Source organism: Canis aureus, chromosome 6 (genome assembly GCF_053574225.1).
Source record: "Canis aureus isolate CA01 chromosome 6, VMU_Caureus_v.1.0, whole genome shotgun sequence".
NCBI lineage: Eukaryota > Metazoa > Chordata > Mammalia > Carnivora > Canidae > Canis > Canis aureus.
Window position 1 is genome coordinate 36,472,371 of NC_135616.1, and position 18,586 is coordinate 36,490,956.

At 54.9% G+C, this 18,586-nt stretch overlaps 1 protein-coding gene across 3 annotated transcripts in view; it reads right to left on the bottom strand.

The window, feature by feature from the left end:
• Window positions 1-18,586, bottom strand: part of ST8SIA5 (ST8 alpha-N-acetyl-neuraminide alpha-2,8-sialyltransferase 5) — a 63,832-nt gene that overhangs the window by 29,322 nt on the left and 15,924 nt on the right. Inside the window, exons 1-3 of one of the 3 annotated variants that reach the window (XM_077900684.1) lie at window positions 17,604-17,653; window positions 16,363-16,470; window positions 1,805-1,897 (exon numbers count right to left, since the gene is read on the bottom strand). In XM_077900684.1, the coding sequence (XP_077756810.1) occupies window positions 1,805-1,897; window positions 16,363-16,470; window positions 17,604-17,638 (236 nt within the window). In that variant the 5' untranslated portion in view covers window positions 17,639-17,653. Of the gene's footprint in view, window positions 1-1,804; window positions 1,898-16,362; window positions 16,471-17,603; window positions 17,654-18,586 lie in introns of those variants that run through there. The other 2 variants (XM_077900683.1, XM_077900685.1) reach the window with 2 other exon arrangements.

Consider the following 18,586-nt stretch of genomic DNA (forward strand, 5'->3'; position numbering starts at 1 on the left):
CGCAGCTACTAAACTTACAAACTCTGCATGGCAGCCGTGGTTCCAGAGGGAAAGGAAGGGAGGGAGGCACCTGGACATGGACTGAGCACCTGGGATGTGGACACGGACTGAGCACCTGGCATGTGTGCTGCTATGGATGTGGACCGCGGGGTTGCCCACTCTAACACACACCTGTTCCTCCGGTCTCCGTGGCAACCCATAACAACTACATAACAGTGTCCCCATGTTTGCAGGTGAGGAAAGGCTCAGAGAGGTCAAGTAACTTGTATAACAATACAGAGCTGGGAAGACCCCTGGCCTGCCAGGCCCCCAGGCCCATGCTCCGTCTATGCTCCACGCCACATGGAGATTATGTCAGGTCACTTAAGGAGCAGTGGCTCCTGCCTATGGGCCATGAATGGTGGTCCCAGGGGGCACATCAGGGGTCATGGGTGGTGGTCCTGGGAAGCACGTCAGGGACCCCGGGTGGTACTCCTGGCAGGGGCCATGGGTGGTGGTCTTGGGGGCACATCAGGGGCCACAGGGTGTTGGTCCCGGGGAGCATGTCAGGGGCCGTGGGGTAGTGGTCTCGGGGGGCACGTCAGGGGCCATGGATGGTGGTCTTGGGGGCACATCAGGGGCCATGGGTGGTGATCTCGGGGGGCATGTTAGGGGCCACAAATGGTAGTCCTGGGGGGCATGTCAGGGGCCACGGGGTGGTGATCCTGGGGAGCACGTCAGGGGCCATGGGTGGTGGTCTCGGGGGGCACATCAGGGGCCACAGATGGTGGTCTTGGGGGGCACATCAGGGGCCATGGGTGGTGGGTCTTGGGGGGCATGTTAGGGGCCACAGATGGTAGTCCCGGGGGGCATGTCAGAGGCCACGGGGTGGTGGTCTCGGAGGGGCACATCAGGGACCACAGGTGGTGGTCATGGGGGGCATGTCAGGGGCCTGTGAGTCCATGGGAGCCCCCAGCACCACCTCGGCCTGAATTAACTATATTCCTTTCACATCCAGATATAACTGTTTTCAAATACATATGAATTTTATCTGAAATTAAATATCATGATTAACGCGACAACATGCCTCTCAGGGGGCTGATGAATTCACACTGGTCCTACATGGGAGAGAAGGGCGACGTGAGCCCACACACACCAAAACGTGCAGCATGTAATATGCTTTTTCTCCCTTAGGCTGTAAAAAGGCCAGGGGTGTTGTCCTGTCGAGTGAGGAGCTGAGAGCACAATTCTTCCATAATTTGTGGAAAAAGAGAAAAGCCCAGGCTATCTGTGCACAGGTGCTGGTGTATGCAGAATCTCTGGGGAGATGTGCAAGGACACCTGGGTTGCCTCTGAGGACAACCGAGGGCTATGAGAGGGGGGTTTTCACTTTACACCTTTTTGTACCACTTGAATGTTGTGTCATTTCAATAATTAAAAAAAAAAATTTAACTTAATGAATATAAAATTTTGGAAAGGCAAGATAGCCAGAGGGAGACCCTCTACACAGAGCCCTGAATTTCAGGTCAGATGCTCCTGTGCTCTCTTGGGTTTCTGTACAGGAAGAAGCCCAGTGACAATACCTCGGAGACCGGTAATGATGATAGGGACCGAATGCCCTGGTCCTTGCAAACTTGGCTTTTTTTTTTTTTTTTTTTTTCATAAAATGCACAGTGATCTCTGCTCTCCAAATGCTAGATGCCCAGGGGAAGTAGACCTAATGCCAGCTCCGTGGGGACCCACCACACTCCCATCTCCTCCCCTCCCGTCCCTGGGGCCTGCCCCAACCCACATGCACACCCCCACCCACCCCAGCCACACTCACATGGACAGCACCTTTACTTCCAAGATTTCGTGCCTCAGCTCCAGACATCTTGTGGAATTATATTCAAATGGGCCCTCGTAAAATTCAAAGTACCTGGGAACCAACAGGGACAGAGGTTACTATGCAAAGCAGCCAGCCAGACTTTGGGGTGGGGGTGGGGGCAGGGGGCTGCAGGGCTCTTGGTGGGGGGGGGTCTAACCTGGGCAAATAAAGAGAGTGCACAGGCCCCACCCAGCCCCCAGGACCACTGGGGTCCTCTGGCTGGATCACTGGGTGGTTGATTACTCCCAGAACACCACTACCCCAGGAGCCTAAGTCTCTACAAGGCATCAACTCATCTCAGCAAATCATGACACTCAGAAGCAGGTTGGGTTTCAAATCCATGGCTGCGAAAGAGAAAGGAAGCAGGAGGATGCCCTGGGCACTATCTCATTCTCCAGTTTCTGGTGATGGGTCCCTGATGGAGGCAACACTGGGAGTCTGGACAGTGATAACCCAGACTTTCCGCCAATCCTGTCCTTTCCTGCCCCTTTCTCCTCCCCTTGGGACACAAGCACAGCTAAGATCTGCTATTTTTCTACTCCTCATTAGCTCGTTTGACCCTAGCACTCATGCTGTGACCAGGTGAGACTGACATTTCCTTCTCCCCATCTGGCAGCTGAGAAAGCTGAGCTCAGAAAGATGGAGCTCAGGTCCCACGAGCAGTGGGGCAGGGCCAGGCTTAGGCCAGGTCCCACCGCAGAGGAGCCCAAGCCCCCTCCAACACTGGCTGGCTCAGGCATGCCAGGGCCACCGCAGGGTCACTTCTGCAGCTCCAAGCAGAGTTGTATCGATTCCAGCCAGCGCCTGCTGAGCCCTCCCCTCGGGCCAAGCTCTTGACGTGGATGCATCCAGTTTTCATCTTTAGAACTAGCCTCAGCATCTGGAGGAAGCTCTGGGAGTTCAATTCACTCACTCGCCCAGAGCCACATAGATGGGAGGTGGCACAGCTGGGACATGAGCCTGCACACTGACTCTAGGCTACTCCTGTTCACTCACCCATAAGGACAGCGGGTACCCCTGAAAAGGGCCCTGTGGCCTCCCTCCACAGCCACTGGGTGAGGAAGTCTTTAAAGTCGCTCCCTCTCACACCTGAAGTTCCCACCAGCCCAGAGAAGGAAGAGCACCCGGCTGGTGGGGGGTGGGTGGAGGGATCCTGCAGACATAAAACACAGCAGATTACTGCCCAGCTTGGCCACAGAGGTAGCATGGGGCCTGTCCTCATGGCCTCCTCTTCTGGAGGCTGCTCAGAAAAGGCCGGGGTGGGGTGGGGTGAGTCGGATCCCCCAGAGAATCAATACCAGAGAATCAAGAAGCCTGCAGGGTCCAGCCACTCTAGATGCGGGGTCAGTGGCCTGACAAAGGGTAGCTCTGGAGAATCAGAAGTGGGAGTTGTGCCCCAGGACCGCTCCTGGGCCCTGTGGGCCGTGACTCAGGATTTAAAATAAAGTCACTCCCCGAGCATTTCCCAGAAACCTTCCTGACACGTAGGGGCAGTTACTTCGCACTCATTCTCACACGCCTCGTTTCTGTGCACCAGCTCAGGCATGTGCCACTTTACACACAGAAGGGCGTTTCACCCAATAGAGTTAGGCTTCTTTTTAAAATACTTGCGTGTTAAATAACTTCCATGTGTAGTATCACATGTACTATTTTAAGACATATTTTCACAAATATTTTGTTCTTAATTTTCATGTCATTAAATAGTTAAGTTTTATTAATTTTTTTAAAATTTTTTTATTTATTTATGATAGTCACACACAGAGAGAGAGAGAGAGGCAGAGACACAGGCAGAGGGAGAAGCAGGCTCCATGCACCGGGAGCCCGACGTGGGATTTGATCCTGGGTCTCCAGGATCGCGCCCTGGGCCAAAGGCAGGCGCCAAACCGCTGCGCCACCCAGGGATCCCTGTAGTTAAGTTTTAAAGTTATATTTCAAAGGCAGTTCAAATAATATTTTTAAATATTAAAACATTTTTTTAAAAAAAAGATTTTATCCATTTATTCATGAGAGACACACAGAGAGAGAAGGGAGAGACACAGGCAGAAGGAGAAGCAGGCTCCATGCAGGGAGCCTGACGTGGGACTCGATCCTGGGATTCCAGGATCACACCCTGGGCTGAAGGCAGCGCTAAACCGCTGAGCCACCCGGGCTGCCCTAAAACACTTTATACACCAAACTGGCTCCTGTTGACACACTGAAATTGGCTCTTTGTTCTTGTGTCATAAAAGAATTGAAGCAAAGTGCATAAAAACAAGGCATTCGGGATTCCCAAAACATCGCACTCACCTATTTCTCTCTGCTTCCCTGTGTTTTGGAAACCCGTTTGTCTGCCTTTCTCATCTGGGAAACCCATATTGTATCCTTTAGTGCCCAGCTCAAAATGCCTCTTACTTCTGTGAAGCCTTCTCTGACTCTCACTCCAGGGGTCCCTCCTTGTCTCTTAATTAGAGCAAATAACATTGTACTATAATAGTGTGTTTATGTATCTGCTTGCCCTTTATCTCCAACACAGGGACTCTTTGTTACCTCTGTACCTTCTGCACTACAGAGGCTGGAAAGCTAAAAAGCTGTATTTCCCAGACTCCCTTGCAGCTTAGGTCCAACCAGTCAGAAGCGTTTGCGTGAGTTGAATTCAGAGCTGCGTTCTAGGTAAGCCACAAGGAGCCTCCAGGCACTGTTCCACTGGTGCAGATGTGGCCGCTGAGGCACGGCTCTTGGAAACCACTGTGGCCAAAGCACCCTCATGATGAAATCGGAGGCCACGGCTTTCGTGGTGGCCCTGGTTGGCAGCACAGGTTGGGGAGGCTCAGCCTGGGGTCTCTCTTCAACTTTCCCAGTGATTATGAGCTGGCTGTACCCTGAGTGAATCCCTTTCTGCTTTCACTAGCTAAATGGATTCTGTTATCTATGGTTGAGAACACGGGGTCAGCATGAAGCCACCAGAAAAGTCCATGACCTTGGCTGTAACTCACATCATTTTCCAGTCACTCGACCGGAGGCGAGGTCTGGTGTCTTATCACAAAGATCATCATTTGCAACTAGAGCCAGCGGCACTGAGTCCTTTGGAATCCACTGGGTCATCTGAAGCCGTGATCTCAGGCTGCTACTAAGAAAAGCTCTAGATTCAAATGGTGCAGGAGTTATTTAGGAGAGACTTACCCCAGTGGTCTTAGGGGGTTGGGAATCCCACAGACACATCTTTCTTATGCTTCTAGACCAGCTGTGTGACTTTGGTAAATCTTGCCCTCTCTGGGCCTCTTCTGTCTCCTTCTTAAAACAATCTGTCTGAACTAGATGACAGACATATGTGACCGTCGGGTTGAGAGAAGGTATTGATGAGAAATTCAGGGGATGTCTCAGGACGGTGCCTGTGACACAGCTAGTGCCCAAGATATGTCCAACTCCTTTCTTTCTCCTTTCTGCCAATGAAGGGCAAGAGGGTCAGCAACCTGCTGACAGCCCCTCAGCTGGTTGAGGGCAGAGCTGGGTCGGGCACAAATAACCTCAAGAAGTTTCTCTGTGGTCTGGACTGGTTGGCATCCTCCATCTGCTGCTGCCAGGAAACCTCCTCTTTCCCACACCACCCTGCAGAGAAAGCCCGCTGGGATGTGGGAATGATTTTCCCCAATCCCCCATCTCTGCTGCAGACTCCATGGATGAACCCTGTTTCCGATGCTTTAACAGCTGGATTTTGTTGATTTTGGAGAGACTGCCCCTCCCAGGGCTAGCCAATTCCTCAAGATAGTAACACCTGGGAGCACACCTCTCCTATGTAATCCAGAGCTCAAGCCCACCCCACCCCCGCTCCCAGCTCACTGCCTCCCACTCAGGGCCTCTTTCCCCCTGCCCTAATCATCCCAGGGCCGGTACCACACAGCTGGGGGCAGCCCTTATGCCCTGGAGCCCACTGAAATTATTCAGGCTGATGATTCCCAAGCCCGTGTACCTGTCTCACCTGTTTCTTCCATGGAAACCATAATAGAGGCTCTTGCCCACTTTCCCCACCAACACCTCTGCTCCCGAGCAACCCCAGCACTCTCCCATGTGACCCTGTATGGTGCAGCGCATCTCCGGCTTCTGGGGAGCTGTGAGTACAAAATCCTCTGGCAGTGACTTCTGCGTCTGTGTGTCTCACCACGCACAACTCTAACAAATCCCAGCTGCCCTAAAAACACAATGTGGTACCTCAGCCAAGCCATGAAAACCACTCCCCGCCTGCGGCTAAAGCCCCAATTCTCCCATCTGAAAATGGACCTAAAAGCCCTTACTAATGTCTCTATCCTACCTGGGCTTTGCTTTTCTGAGCTGTGCTGCTCCATCCCGGTCTCTAAAGATAACTGACTTGAGGAAATAAGACTGTCACAAGCACTGCCAGGTGTCCCCACCCCCCTGCATTCTGCTTCTGCCAGGACACCCAAGGCCTGTGTTCTGGGGAAAGCCATGGTAATCCCTCTTTGGCCTGGACAGACTTTTATGCAGATGTCAAAAATGACGCTTCAGTTTCTTTGTGGAGTGACGCAGGAAGGAAGATGCTCATATGATAAGATTGAGTGTAAAATGCAAGTGACCAAACTGTGATGGCCCAAAAGAATGGGACATGCGTATGTGAAAGCATGGGGCCCAGGGAAGGCCATAGCAAAGCACTAATGGTGGGCTTCTGTGAGGACTGGGATTGTGAATGGTTTTTCAGATACTTTCCTGTACATTCACGAGTCTTCTGCAATGGGGTTCTGACTCTTGTGTTATTGGAAATCACTTCTAAACACCCTCTTAAGTCCTAGATCTCCCTCGAACCAGCTCAAGCTTCCTCTAACCTGCTACAAGATTGAGAAAAGCAGTTTCTCCGACCTTCTTAACTCCATCAGCTTCTCAAGGTGAGTAGGCCACTGCTTCTTCTTCCAGTTCTCGAAAGATGACCTCTGCCCAGCATCACATTTGGCACCTCGCGGGTATAAATAGTCTCCGCTGGTCAGCAGCAGCCCAGCTCATCTCAGATGCCACTTGGCTTCCGGCAGCCACGTCTGGGGCTGGTGCCAAGCTGCATCCGTCCTGCCCCTCTGGATGCCCTCAGGGACTGTGGGGGGCAGGGCGGGACGGCCCCAGCTGCCCGGCAGGCAGGTGCCAGCCTCCACTTGGTGAGAAGATGATGGCAGAGGTGACCACGATGGTCCTCCTCCTCCCTAGACTTGGGCTCTAGCTTTGCGGGCTGAGGAGGTGTCACCTGAGTGGGCCCCAGGCCCCGTGCACATCCCTGCCAGCCTTTCTCTGCAAGACTGCACCTTGGAGGGCTCTCCTGTTGGCCGGAGCCCCCTCCAGAGCTTCGTGGGGGCCACAGGGTCTGTCTTGGAGGCTGCAGTACTTTGAGCCCCAGCACCACTGGCCGGTATAAGATAAGGGCCGTGCCGTTTCCTGTCTACCACCCCCCAGGTGCTGAGGACGTTCAAGAGAACAGGAGTCCAGGGAGGTGCCCATATCCTGCAAGAGCTTCCACCAGCCCAGGGAGCAGGGAAGCAGCCCCAGCTCAGCCATCAGAATCCCTGGGCTCCTCTCACACTTGGTGCAGGGTCTCAGGGGACCACAGAGTGGTTTATTCATTCTACACTGTGTAGGAACCCAGGAAGGGTATGGCACCTCCATGCAATTTAGGAAAAAATATCTTTTTCTCTGAGTGAATTAAGCCACAGGCCAGTCACATGGCTTATCGAGTGAGAGTGAGCTGAATGTCAACCCTGCCTGAACCCTTGGCTAGGTATTTTTGTGTAGGCCCCACCCTGCACAACTGTATGTGGCAGCCTGATTCTGGACTCTTTAGCTCTGTCTTGTTAATCCTCCCATCAGCCCTCTGAGGCAGGCACTGTTTCCCGTTTTATACCCAAGACTCAGACTACAAGTGTAAAGCAGCTTGCCCAAAGTCATTCAGCTAGTAAACGGGGGGTGCTGGGAAAGGGGACCTCAGGCTTTCGAAGGCCCAGAATGCATGTTCTCCAGTCCCTGCAGTGCACTCCCTCTCCCTGATTCTGACACACCATGGTTATGGGGTGGAGGGTGGGGGGTCTCAGTGAGCAGCTCCCTCCCCTTCAGTGAGCTCAGAGCTATTTCAGAGCCAGAACAGCTGCCATCTCGAGATAGCACAGTACCCGTCAGAGCAAATGCACAGAAATCAGAGTCTGCAAATTGCAGCCTGACAATTCAAAGGACCACAGCATCTTCCCAAATAGGTACAGAGAGAAGTGAGAAGGGCTGGGCCGTCAGCAACGGCGGGCCACAGCTGCCACAGGAGACACTCCCCCACTAGGGGTGGGGGGCGGGGAGACCTGGCTGGGACCCCTGGCTAGACAATTTCATCGGTCCATGGGAATCGGCAGTGGTCTGTGAAGTATCAGACCTGGAAGCTAAAAAGGCCCATTCTGAATGCAACCCTGTGATTAGTCTGCTCCTAGTGTGAGCTTCCCCGAGGTGTCATTCCTGGCGTGGGGTGGGGGGTGGGGGCTGGGGGGCTTGAGGCCAAAGCCTATCGCCCCTCCTCCTGCCTGCAGCCAGCGGTTCTGCAAGGCCCCAGATCCAGTGTCTAGACATCCCATGCAGGAGTTCCCCTCCCCTCTGGGCCAGGTCAGGGAACCTGGAAAAACCCAGCCCACCTCCCTGGGTTTAAACTAGAGCCGGTCTCCCACTTGCACCCTGTGCTACTGATCCTGCTGTGCTCCACCCCCAAGCCCCGGGGGACCCCACACTAAAAGCTGCACGCGACTGGTCTCCTGGTACATCACCTCTCACCCAACTGGTCACCTGTGCTCCATCCAGGGCCCTTCTCTCCCTCCCAGGACCAGGGGTATGAGCATGTCCTCTTTTCTCCCTGGAAGGGCATCTGTGTCTAGAACGCTCTCCCTCACTGTGTCTTTCTTATCCATTTGAGGTGAGCTTCCTGGTGGCCTCCCCCACCCTCCCTGCTGTGTGCCCACGGCCCCCGGCACACTCTAGCTCAGTCCCAATCACAATGGACCACACGCAACACCCCCACTACCAGGGCGGGCCCCTGGGTGGCTGGCTCTTCCCCTCTTTCAGTCATTGAGGATTTACTGATCCACTACTATGTGCCAGGAACTGTTTTAGGCCATGATGCTATGAGGACCAAGCAGGACACGATCTCTGCTCCCGTGGACTTCCAGGACAGGAGACAAGAATGCAACACAGGTACTAAGGAGTGATGAGCTCTCTAAAAGTAAAGTAGACCAGAGGGTTGGAGGGTACCTGAAAGGATGGTAGGAGGTCAAGGAAGGCCTCTCTGGACAAAGAGACATGGAGCTATCAGCAGGGGTATAGGAAGAACATTCTAGAGAGAGAGAATGACAAGTAATTACAAGCGGTGTGAGGATGGACACAGCCAGTGGGCTGTGGGGCCAGGGCCACGGGGGTGGTGGGCAGTGAGGGGAATTGAGGCCCAAGGGGCAAAAGGCACCAGGTCAAGCTGGGCCCGTGGCTGTGCTTGACACGGCAGCACAGAGAAGCAGCAAGACAGCGTGGCCTGACGTACACGCTCCCTCTGGCCACGGCAAGCAGAGAGGCACACGGGCCGTGGGAGCGAGAGGTGGGGGACAGTGCCCTGGGCAGTCCAGAGGGCAGAGGAGGAGACAGAGCAGGACCTGGGCTAAGGACAAAACCGGCAGGACATGCTCGGGGCAAAATGGCAAAGGTGGAAAACAGAGAGAAATCAACAGTAACTCCTAGGAGTCTAGCCTGGACAACCAGTTGGACCATGGAGCCATTTAAAGAGGAGGGAACAATGGAGAAGAGCAGCATGGCCATGCCTCAGGGGTCCTTGGGCCTGGCTAGGGGGGGTTCAAGGGGGGATCACAGGTGGGCAGTCAGGTGCACACGTCTGTGGCCCAGTGCAGAGGTCAGGGCCAGAGATACATGCCCCAGGGTCAAGGGACAAAGGATCTTTGCAAGATCCTAGGGGAGGGCACACCTACGGTCAGCTCTGACATTCGGATGGTGGTAGGGGAGACGGGCTGCCAAAGGAGGCTGAGAAAGAAAGTCGCAGGAAGGAGGAAAATTCGGGGAGTCCAATGACATGGAAGCCAGGAGCAGAGACCTCTTCCAGGACAGAGGGTCGGCTCTGTCCAGAGCTAACGGAGGCCAAAGAGGAGGAGGAAAGGGAAGGCCCCACTGACCCAGCGACTAGGTGGTCATTGGTGACCTTGACAACAGCACTTTCAGGGGCGCAGGGAGGCTGAAGCCCCGCCGGCACGGCCTGGGGTGAGAACGGAAGTGGGGGTTGCCAGGGATGGTGACTGTGGGAGTGTGTGTGATGAGAGCTGAGTGTCATGCATAGAATGTCTGTGTTCCCCCCCCCCCAAAGCTGCCCCACTGATACCCTACCCCCCAGCGGGACACTATCAGGAGGTGGGGTCTTCAGGAGGCCATCTGGTCATGAGGGTGCAGCTCTCACCAACGGGACCAGTGTCTTTATAAAAAGGGACCCCAGTAAGCTCCCCCACCCTTTTCCCACCACATGAGGGCACGGCCAGAAGATGACAGCATGCAAGCCAGCGCCATGCTGTCACCCAGACCTTGAGCATCCAGCTTCCAGGACTGAGAGAGACAGCCCATTGCTTAGAAGCCATGTGGTCGGTGGCCCTTGGCTGCAGCAGCCCACCCACCCTGGGGCAGGGAGCCTGGGAAGACGTGGTCTTGGCTGAGGGGATAAGAATGGCACCCCCCGCCCCGGGGGTGTGAGGGAGAGACCCAGGCCTTCTCTGAGGCGCTGAAGCCCCCAGTGGAAGAGGCAGGAGGAAAGGTTTATGCTCCACCCGAGGAGGCCTGTGTAGGGAGGGCAGCCTCTATGAACCCCTTTGCCCCTACCCCAGCGCAGCCTTCACGGCCATCGATGTAGGAAATACAGGCTAGGCATCACCTGCGCACCCCTAAACTGCTTATCAGATAGATGCTGGGTCCTCCCGACCTGACCCCAGCCCCCTCTTCCTTGCCATTCTGGGAGCTGACCCAGGCTATAGCCCTGGTAGGCATCCTCGATCATCTCTGGAAACGAGACCCAGAGAGGTAAGCAAGAGGGAAGCAAGTCAGGACCCAGCTCCACCCAGAATGTCCTCTCAGGGGACCCCACTAGTGATCAGGCAAGGTGAGAGTTTAACCACAGGGGAAACTGAGGCATAGAACCACTCACCTAAGTGGTTACTTGCCCTGGAGACTCAATTCAGACTTAACTGAGGGTCACAAAGCTCAAGGGCCAGGGGGACTCAGGGGACAATGCCACCTGACAAGTCTCTGGATGCCAACAAACTGGCCCTCCACATCAGCCTCCAGAGGCCCACGTCAGGTATGTAGGAGATGGGGAAGCTGCACCATCTTTGTTTTGCTTTTCCGGCATGCAGCCCAGAATATCCTGCCAAACATTCTCCCAATTCTTCCCAGTTGGATGGAGCCTTCATCCCTCTTCTTATTTATTTTTTTGTCCTTTCCCACAGACTTAACAATCCACCAGAAAGGCTAATGCTAAGCTGCACTCACAGGTCAGGCATGAGGGTGCCAGGCTTGCCACAGCTGTCACCACACCTGCAAGTCCAGGATGGAAAATTCTCCACCCAACCACCCCCGGGTAACCTTGACCCCAGGGCTCCTCTCTGAAAAGTCGAACCTCTGGGAGCAGGTGCAAGGAAGCATTTGTCAGAGGAAAGCATCAAGAAATCACTAAGTGCAGGGCAGGTGGGGGAAAGACACAGCAGATGGGGGGATCGGGGGATGAGAGACCCTAGACATGGAGCAGAACCCCAAACCCTACCCAGTTGGCCTGTGCACAGCCCAGGAAGAAGGATCCCTCTGTCTAGCATGGCCCCTCAACCCTGGGACCCTGGAGTCACACGGGATGCAGTTTGTGCTGGCTCCAGCATCCACCACCTCTGAGTCGTGACTCAGTTTCCTCACCTGGAAAATGAGGGCAATGACCTCAAGCACTGGAGGGTGAGGATGACGTGCAGGAGCAGGTGCGGGTGCCCGGCACCGTGTCTGGCACACAGGCCTCACAGCACTTGGCCAGGGGCGCCGCCTGCTGAGATGCCAGCCAAGGCCTGCCCCTCCCCCAAAGTACCTCAAACCTCCACACAGAGCTCCTGGCACGCTCGTTGCCTGTGCCATGCGATTTATTACTTAATTATTCACCGTCATGAAACAATTAGGGAACACCTGAACACACCGTAACGAAATGCTAAACTGAATTCCAGCTCTGAAATATGACCACCCCAACCCCCACATTGCACACAGCACCTGCTAGACACACACCCAGGCCTCCCCCCAGAGTGAGGGGCTCCGGCCCAGGCCCTAGACATGCACCCAGCTCAGTCTTCAGTGAAGCAGAGTCTCTCAAATCATCAGTTTGGGGCTTGCTCTTTTCTCCCCTGGCCGTGCCACCCTCCCACCTGAGAAGTCCCTTGTGCCCTAACCTGGAAGCCCAGCCACGCAGGGAGAATGCTATCCCAGGAATGGGTGGGGAGGAACAGGCAGCCCGGGAGGGTGAAGGCTGTGCAGAATTTGGGCAAGGGGCCGGTGAGGCCGACTGGCCAGGCCGCCAGTGGGCTGCGTCTGGAACTGGAGGTTCTGGAGGGCCCTGGAGATGCAAGCTCAGGTGGTCCAGGTCGGTTCTCAGGATCTGGGAAATGCCTGAGCGAACACCAAGAAGTTCACATGCACTTGCTGGAGAACAGTCTGCGTGTGAAATGACAGAAACAGCCCCCCGTGTAGAAGCTTCTTACAGAGGTACAGTGAAAGGGGCTCTCCGGAAAGGCTTCAAGGAGGAGGAGGGGTGGGAGGTGGACCCTGGCGGGATGATAAGCACTTGATGTGGAGCAGGGTCCTGGTGGGAGAAGCTGAGCAAAGCCCTTTGTGCTGTGGTGCAGGCCTGGCTCAGAGTCAGCACCCAGCGGGCTCCTGGCCCCAGCTGCCCTCAGCCCCTCACACTCGGTCCTTTCCCTGGGACAGGCTGAGCCAGCGGCTGCCCCACTGCCCAGCTTGCGGGACCTCAACCACCAAGGGCGCTGCTGCCGCCCCCCTGCCCTCTGGCCAGTCCCTGGGAAGGCAGTGGGGGGCCTGGCCAGAGGGCAGTGGGGAGGCAGCAGGCTGGCCCTGGAGGACTGGAGGACGAGAGCCCTCCCTACCCGGTCATCTACCATTCCACAACTGCAACGATGCCCTGTGGGAGGTGTCTGGGACGGCTTCTCGGGCACTTACTGCAGAAGTATATGAACTGCCCTCACTGCTCTCTCCCTCCTTCTGAGCCAGCCCCCTCCCCCTCCTACAGGCTCCCCTCCCCGACCCAGCCACCCAGAAGGCCCAGATGGTCCAGTAGGGTAGGTAGTAACCTGCTCTTCTCAAGAGAACGTTCTCCAATCATTCCAAACTCTGAAGGGGTTTATGATTCAAAGTGTCTGCCCTCCGGGATTAATTTTCAAAGACTGTGTCAGAGACAGATTCATTCAAAGGAAGACATCTCTAAGAGAGAATTCGGGAACACCGACATGTAGGTCTGCTTTTGTACCAGCAGCCTCTACTATGCACCTGCTTGCATCATTCTTCTATTCCATTAACATCAACTGGGCCCCTTCACGCTAGCTGCCAGACTGGGTGCTGAGGGGTTCAAAGGACCAGGAGCAGGACCACTGCCTAGTGGGGGGAGTGGAAACATTATACACATAACTTGAACACATACCCGGATGAGAGCTATCTTCCGAGATCTTCCCGGTTGTTCAAGGCACCCGCTTCAATAGCAGCATTTGCCAATTAAAAATGATTCTGATCTTCTCACTGAGACAGTTCCCCTAAGGACTCTAACTGGACACGGTTAGGCCTGCACTTGAAATTAATAAAGCTGTATGTCGATGTATACTTTATCACTCGCACGCTTTCCAATCAGGCCTGGACATCCCCTAACTCATGTCCAATGAGAAGACCTGACCACAGCCATTATGAGCACTGTCTGCCCTGCATGTTCTTTGTGGTCTTATTTAGAGTTTTCCAGACCAATCACTTGGACCTGCCCTTTCTCCTGCAGCTCCTGTTTGAATATACAACTGATCAGTCATCTGCTTTTCCTGCCTTTCTTTATCCTCTGGTTCTATACGGCACTTCTCAACTTCCCTTCCAACTGTGTTGATAATAAATAACATACTTTACCTCACTGCGACACATCTTACAACTATAGATCACAAAATAGGGCATGCACTGCATTTTTCAGTAGCTGAATGATACCACAAAGTACATCCCACATTTCTGGCGTGGAGAGCTGTTCCCTGAGATGCTTTGCTTTTATCCTGAAGAGCAAATCCCACAGCAGCATTCGATCCTGCCCAAGCCCTGCAAATGCGCTGCCAGGACTATCCTACCCATTAGAAAGATGGCAGGAACTACTGCTACACTGAGGTTAAAAATTTATATAAATAAACTAATTAATTAATTTTAAAAAACAAAAAATCTCCAACATACAGTTCAGTTCTAATTACATTAGCCATTATTTCCCACACATGGGAACCATACATTTTATGGTTTCCCACATACGTGATAGTAACATGGGGATGGGGGCAGGGGGAGGTGGGGGTCAACCATAAATTGCCATCTGATATTGGAACCACCCCAGAAGAAGTTGGGATATGCGCTCATCACATTTGTTCGGTGACTAACTAAGGGGGGCTCAAAGGTCCAGTGGTGGCTCTCCAGAAGCAAATCAACTGAGCTGGGGAGCACACTGGATAAAGGGTGCCTTCGTGCTAAAGCCAAATGTGTAGAGGCCAGCGGTGGCTCTGGCCCTGGGTGACAGGGAAGCATGGGGGGGGTGTGACAGGGAAGCATGGGGGGAGCTGTCCTCGGTCACTGGGGGAGGGGAGGAGGGAGGCAAAGTGAAGGAGGGATTAGTGAAGAAAGGAGGTGGGAGAGAGGCAGGAGACAGGGAGCAAGAAAGGGTGGCAGGAAGAAAGACTGGGGAGAAGAGGTTGGGCAGAGAGGCAGAGAAGTCAGCAGCCTGAGAGAGAGGAGCAGAGGGGCACCTGGGTAGCTCAGTGGTTGAGTGTCGGCCTTCCGCTCAGGGCGTGATCCCCATCTTGGGATCGAGTCTCACATTGGGCTCCCTGCAGGGAGCCTGCTCTGCCTGTGTCTCTGCCTGTGTGTCTCTCATGAATAAATAAATAAAATCTTAAAAAGAGAGAGAGAGAGAGAGAGGAGGAGAGAGAAAGACCGCGGGCCACAGGACAAGGTGCAAGCACAGCTCTGGCTGGTGTCTCCCCCAGGGGCCTGTCCGATCTTGCTCTGCTGATTGGCACCCTCTAGCCAGCCCTCCCAGTTAGCTCTTCAAAGAGTCCTCCCCGGGAAGGCAGACACCTGAGACCTTACCTAGAGACCACCCCCCATCTGGACGTGAGATGCTTGGAAGGGACAACTCTGGACGCCCTGCTCTCACTGGTGACTTCCCAGGGGTCTAGTGGTTGGCCAGAGCCCCCACCACACATATATGGAACGAACCAGCCAGAAGAAAATCTGGATCCCTGAAGCTGGCTCGCACCCTGAGGTCTGTCTGGTGGGAACACTGCCCAACACCCCCTGACCCCCTCTGCTGACATTTTTCTGACATTGGAAGCACATGTTTACTTTTAAAAGCACTGAACAGAATCATATATATTGAGGATCCCTGAAAAAACACATGAACTTCTCCTCTACAGGGTCAATTCCATGTTTTGGTGTCAAAACTGACAAAAGCAAAAACTCAGGTCTCTTTCCCAGTGAAACGGACCTGAGCGTCAGCACATGTGCTTAGCAGAATCAAGGGACCAAACAACTGAATTGGCCCCTGGAAACCCTTAGCTGGCAAGTTCCAGCCACACCTGGAGAAAGCATCCCGCCCCCCTCCCCTCCCCAGGACACTACATTTTCATGCATTCCACAAACACTGGGCTCCTGGGCACACGGAGGCCCCTATTACTGATCAAGCTCCAAACACGCCGGTAGGGCAAAAGGTAACCATGCAATGGCATGAAGGTCAAGTCTCGGCCCCATCCTGATGGGAACGGTTCTCCCCCCGCTGAGGTCACCTGGCCCAGGGGGCAGAGTAGGAACTATGTGCACGGTGGGTACCAGGGGAGCAGACCCCATGGCCTACCCCCACCCTGATGCCCCCATGTGCAAACCTACACACATCTGTGGGCTGACATCCCAAATCCTTGCAGCAGGGATGGAGCGGGAGCCTGCACCTCGGATGGAAGCCTGAGAGCTGCCAGCACCCCTCCGCACCCCTTCCCGCTCGCCCACTCACAGAGACAGGCCACGGAGTCCCTACTTGTCATGCTTGGGTCCTAGCCCTCACTCTCCTGTCACAGGAGACGTGAGCTTCAAGCCCTGGTGCTGAGCCTGCTTCTTCCCTGAGGGTAGTAGCTCTGGGGGTGGCCCCTGGGTCAGGGGCTACGAGGTCACCCCAGGACGGGCCGCCCCCCTCCCTGGTCACCTACCACCGCCATCTGTACCTGGAGCTGGAGTCACTGCCGCTCTGCACTGCTGGGTCGTCCGTGACATTAGGGAGCCCCGTCCAATTGGCCAGCTGGTCACCACTCTGCCAACCAAAGTGAGGGCCTCTGGCGAGAAAACGAGGCAGTCGGTACTCAAGGCCCACACGCTGCCTTCCACCCATGTGCCGCCGAACCTCTCTGTCATCGTCATCAGGCATGAGACCCTCACGCCGACCTCACCCTCATCCGGCGGGGGACCATCATGAACCACAGCCCCCACCGCATTCTCCCCTCGCTTACATCCATCCCCTTCTTCCGCCCTGCCCAGCAGAGCTACGAACCTGGGGACACTGAGGCTTAGCAAGGTCAAGGCCGTAGAGCTCTGCTACCACCTACGTGGGCGCCACCCCCCCTCCGCTAGAGACTTATTCTGGTGGGGGCGGGGTGGGGGGCTGCCAGCACCCTGCCCTCCCAAGGGCCAGGCACCCACAGAGCCCTTCATGAAATCGGCCGCCAGGGCACAAGGATACACATGTGTACATCCTGGTTGAAGATGAGGAACTCAATACACAGGGTTATCCTTGCTCCCGCCCCGTCCCTGGATGCAAGGACAGCAAAGGAATAGAGGATGTGAGCATGGAGAGGAGGCGATAGACAGGCCAGGGACAGCGCTGTGGGGGATGAAAAACACGTGGGCAATTCACTCCCCTAGACCCGAGAGAGTGGGACCCAGTTGGGTTTACAGGGAGCCAATCTATGCCCTGAGCACCACCCAAGAAGGCTCTGGAATCAGGGGGCCGGGGCCACTGAGGGTAGGAATGCAAAGTGAGGCTGAATGTGGGAGGACAGTTTTAGGTTTGTAGGAGGAGCAGCTGGACAACCCCCCCCCACACTCGCCCATGCAGGCCCCCTCAAGCCCATGCCGTGTGGGCCCTCAGCCGGCCCACCCCACATGTGGCGCGAGGCTGCGCTCCAGGGAGCTGATCCCTAGAAGCTCTGTAGTTTCTGTCATACCCGGAGACCTAATGTGAAACCCACCCACCCTACACCCTACCCCCCCTAGGTGGCAAAGGTAGGATGGGGAGGAAACCAGACCAGGTCAAAAGAAAACAAAGGTTGGGGGGTTAGGAAGAGGGCTGTGTCGCCCCATTGTCCTAGCACAAGGGTTTCTCCACCAGGCGCTGCTTTGGGGCTGGGTCAGTCTGGGTTGTGGGGTTGAACTGTGCATTGTGCGGTGCAGAGCTGCACCCCCTGCTCACCGGTCTCTACCCTCTATATGCCAGGAGCACCTCATCTCCCATCCTCCTGTTGGGATGATCAAAAACGTCTCCAGACGTTGCCAAATGTCCCTCCTGGGAGGCCAAACCCCTAGCTGAGAACCATTGTCCTGAGACAATGCCCACCTCACAGAGCTCCCATGAACCTTCCGGAGACTGGCTTGCCCTGAAATATGAATGGACAATGAAAGACCGCCAATTGGCACGTTTAATCTTCAAAGTCAAAACAAAGAGAGAAAAAAAAACAGCAAAAAAATAAAAATAAAAAGGAAAACTCAATGTGAAAGAGACAAATGAAAGGAGAAACAAATTTTTAATAAAACCCTTGATAATCAATAGCCCCTAAACTGAGGGATGGGATAGCGGTGGTTGTCAGAGTGGCTGTCTGGTCAACCCAGACGGGCCACTAATGAGCCGCATGACCTTAGGCAAACCTTCGTGGCTCTCAGTTCCCATCTTTCAAGCGAGAAGAGCTGTCTCAGATGTCTCCAGAGTCCTTGACCAAAGCATCACGGAGTTGAGCTGTGTCCTCGGGGCCCACCCAGCACCCTCTGTGGGCGTCCAGGTAGCCCCACTGTTCAAGTGCTGTCCCTGAATTCAGGGTGGAAATGCTGTGCAGACCAGATGCAGTCTGAGGACCCCCACCCCATCCCTGGGGCCCCTGAGACAAGTGTGCATCACCCGTCACAGCCCAGGACACCGAGGCATAGTCTGAGAAGTGACCTAGCAGCCAGTGGGAGCTCGGAGGAGACCTGACACCCATTTCAGTCACTGTGCCACCCACGACCTGGTGGATCCCATGCCAGATTATGCAGTGGGGAGCACACCCGAGGGCCTTCAGTCCTGGGGGCCTGGCTCAGCCTCCCTCAGCCTCCTGCCCCACAGACGAGCCCACACAGGAAGCCCAGGGCCTGTGACCACCCCCTTCTCACCCACTCGCCCCCCAAATGACACAGGCAGTGGGA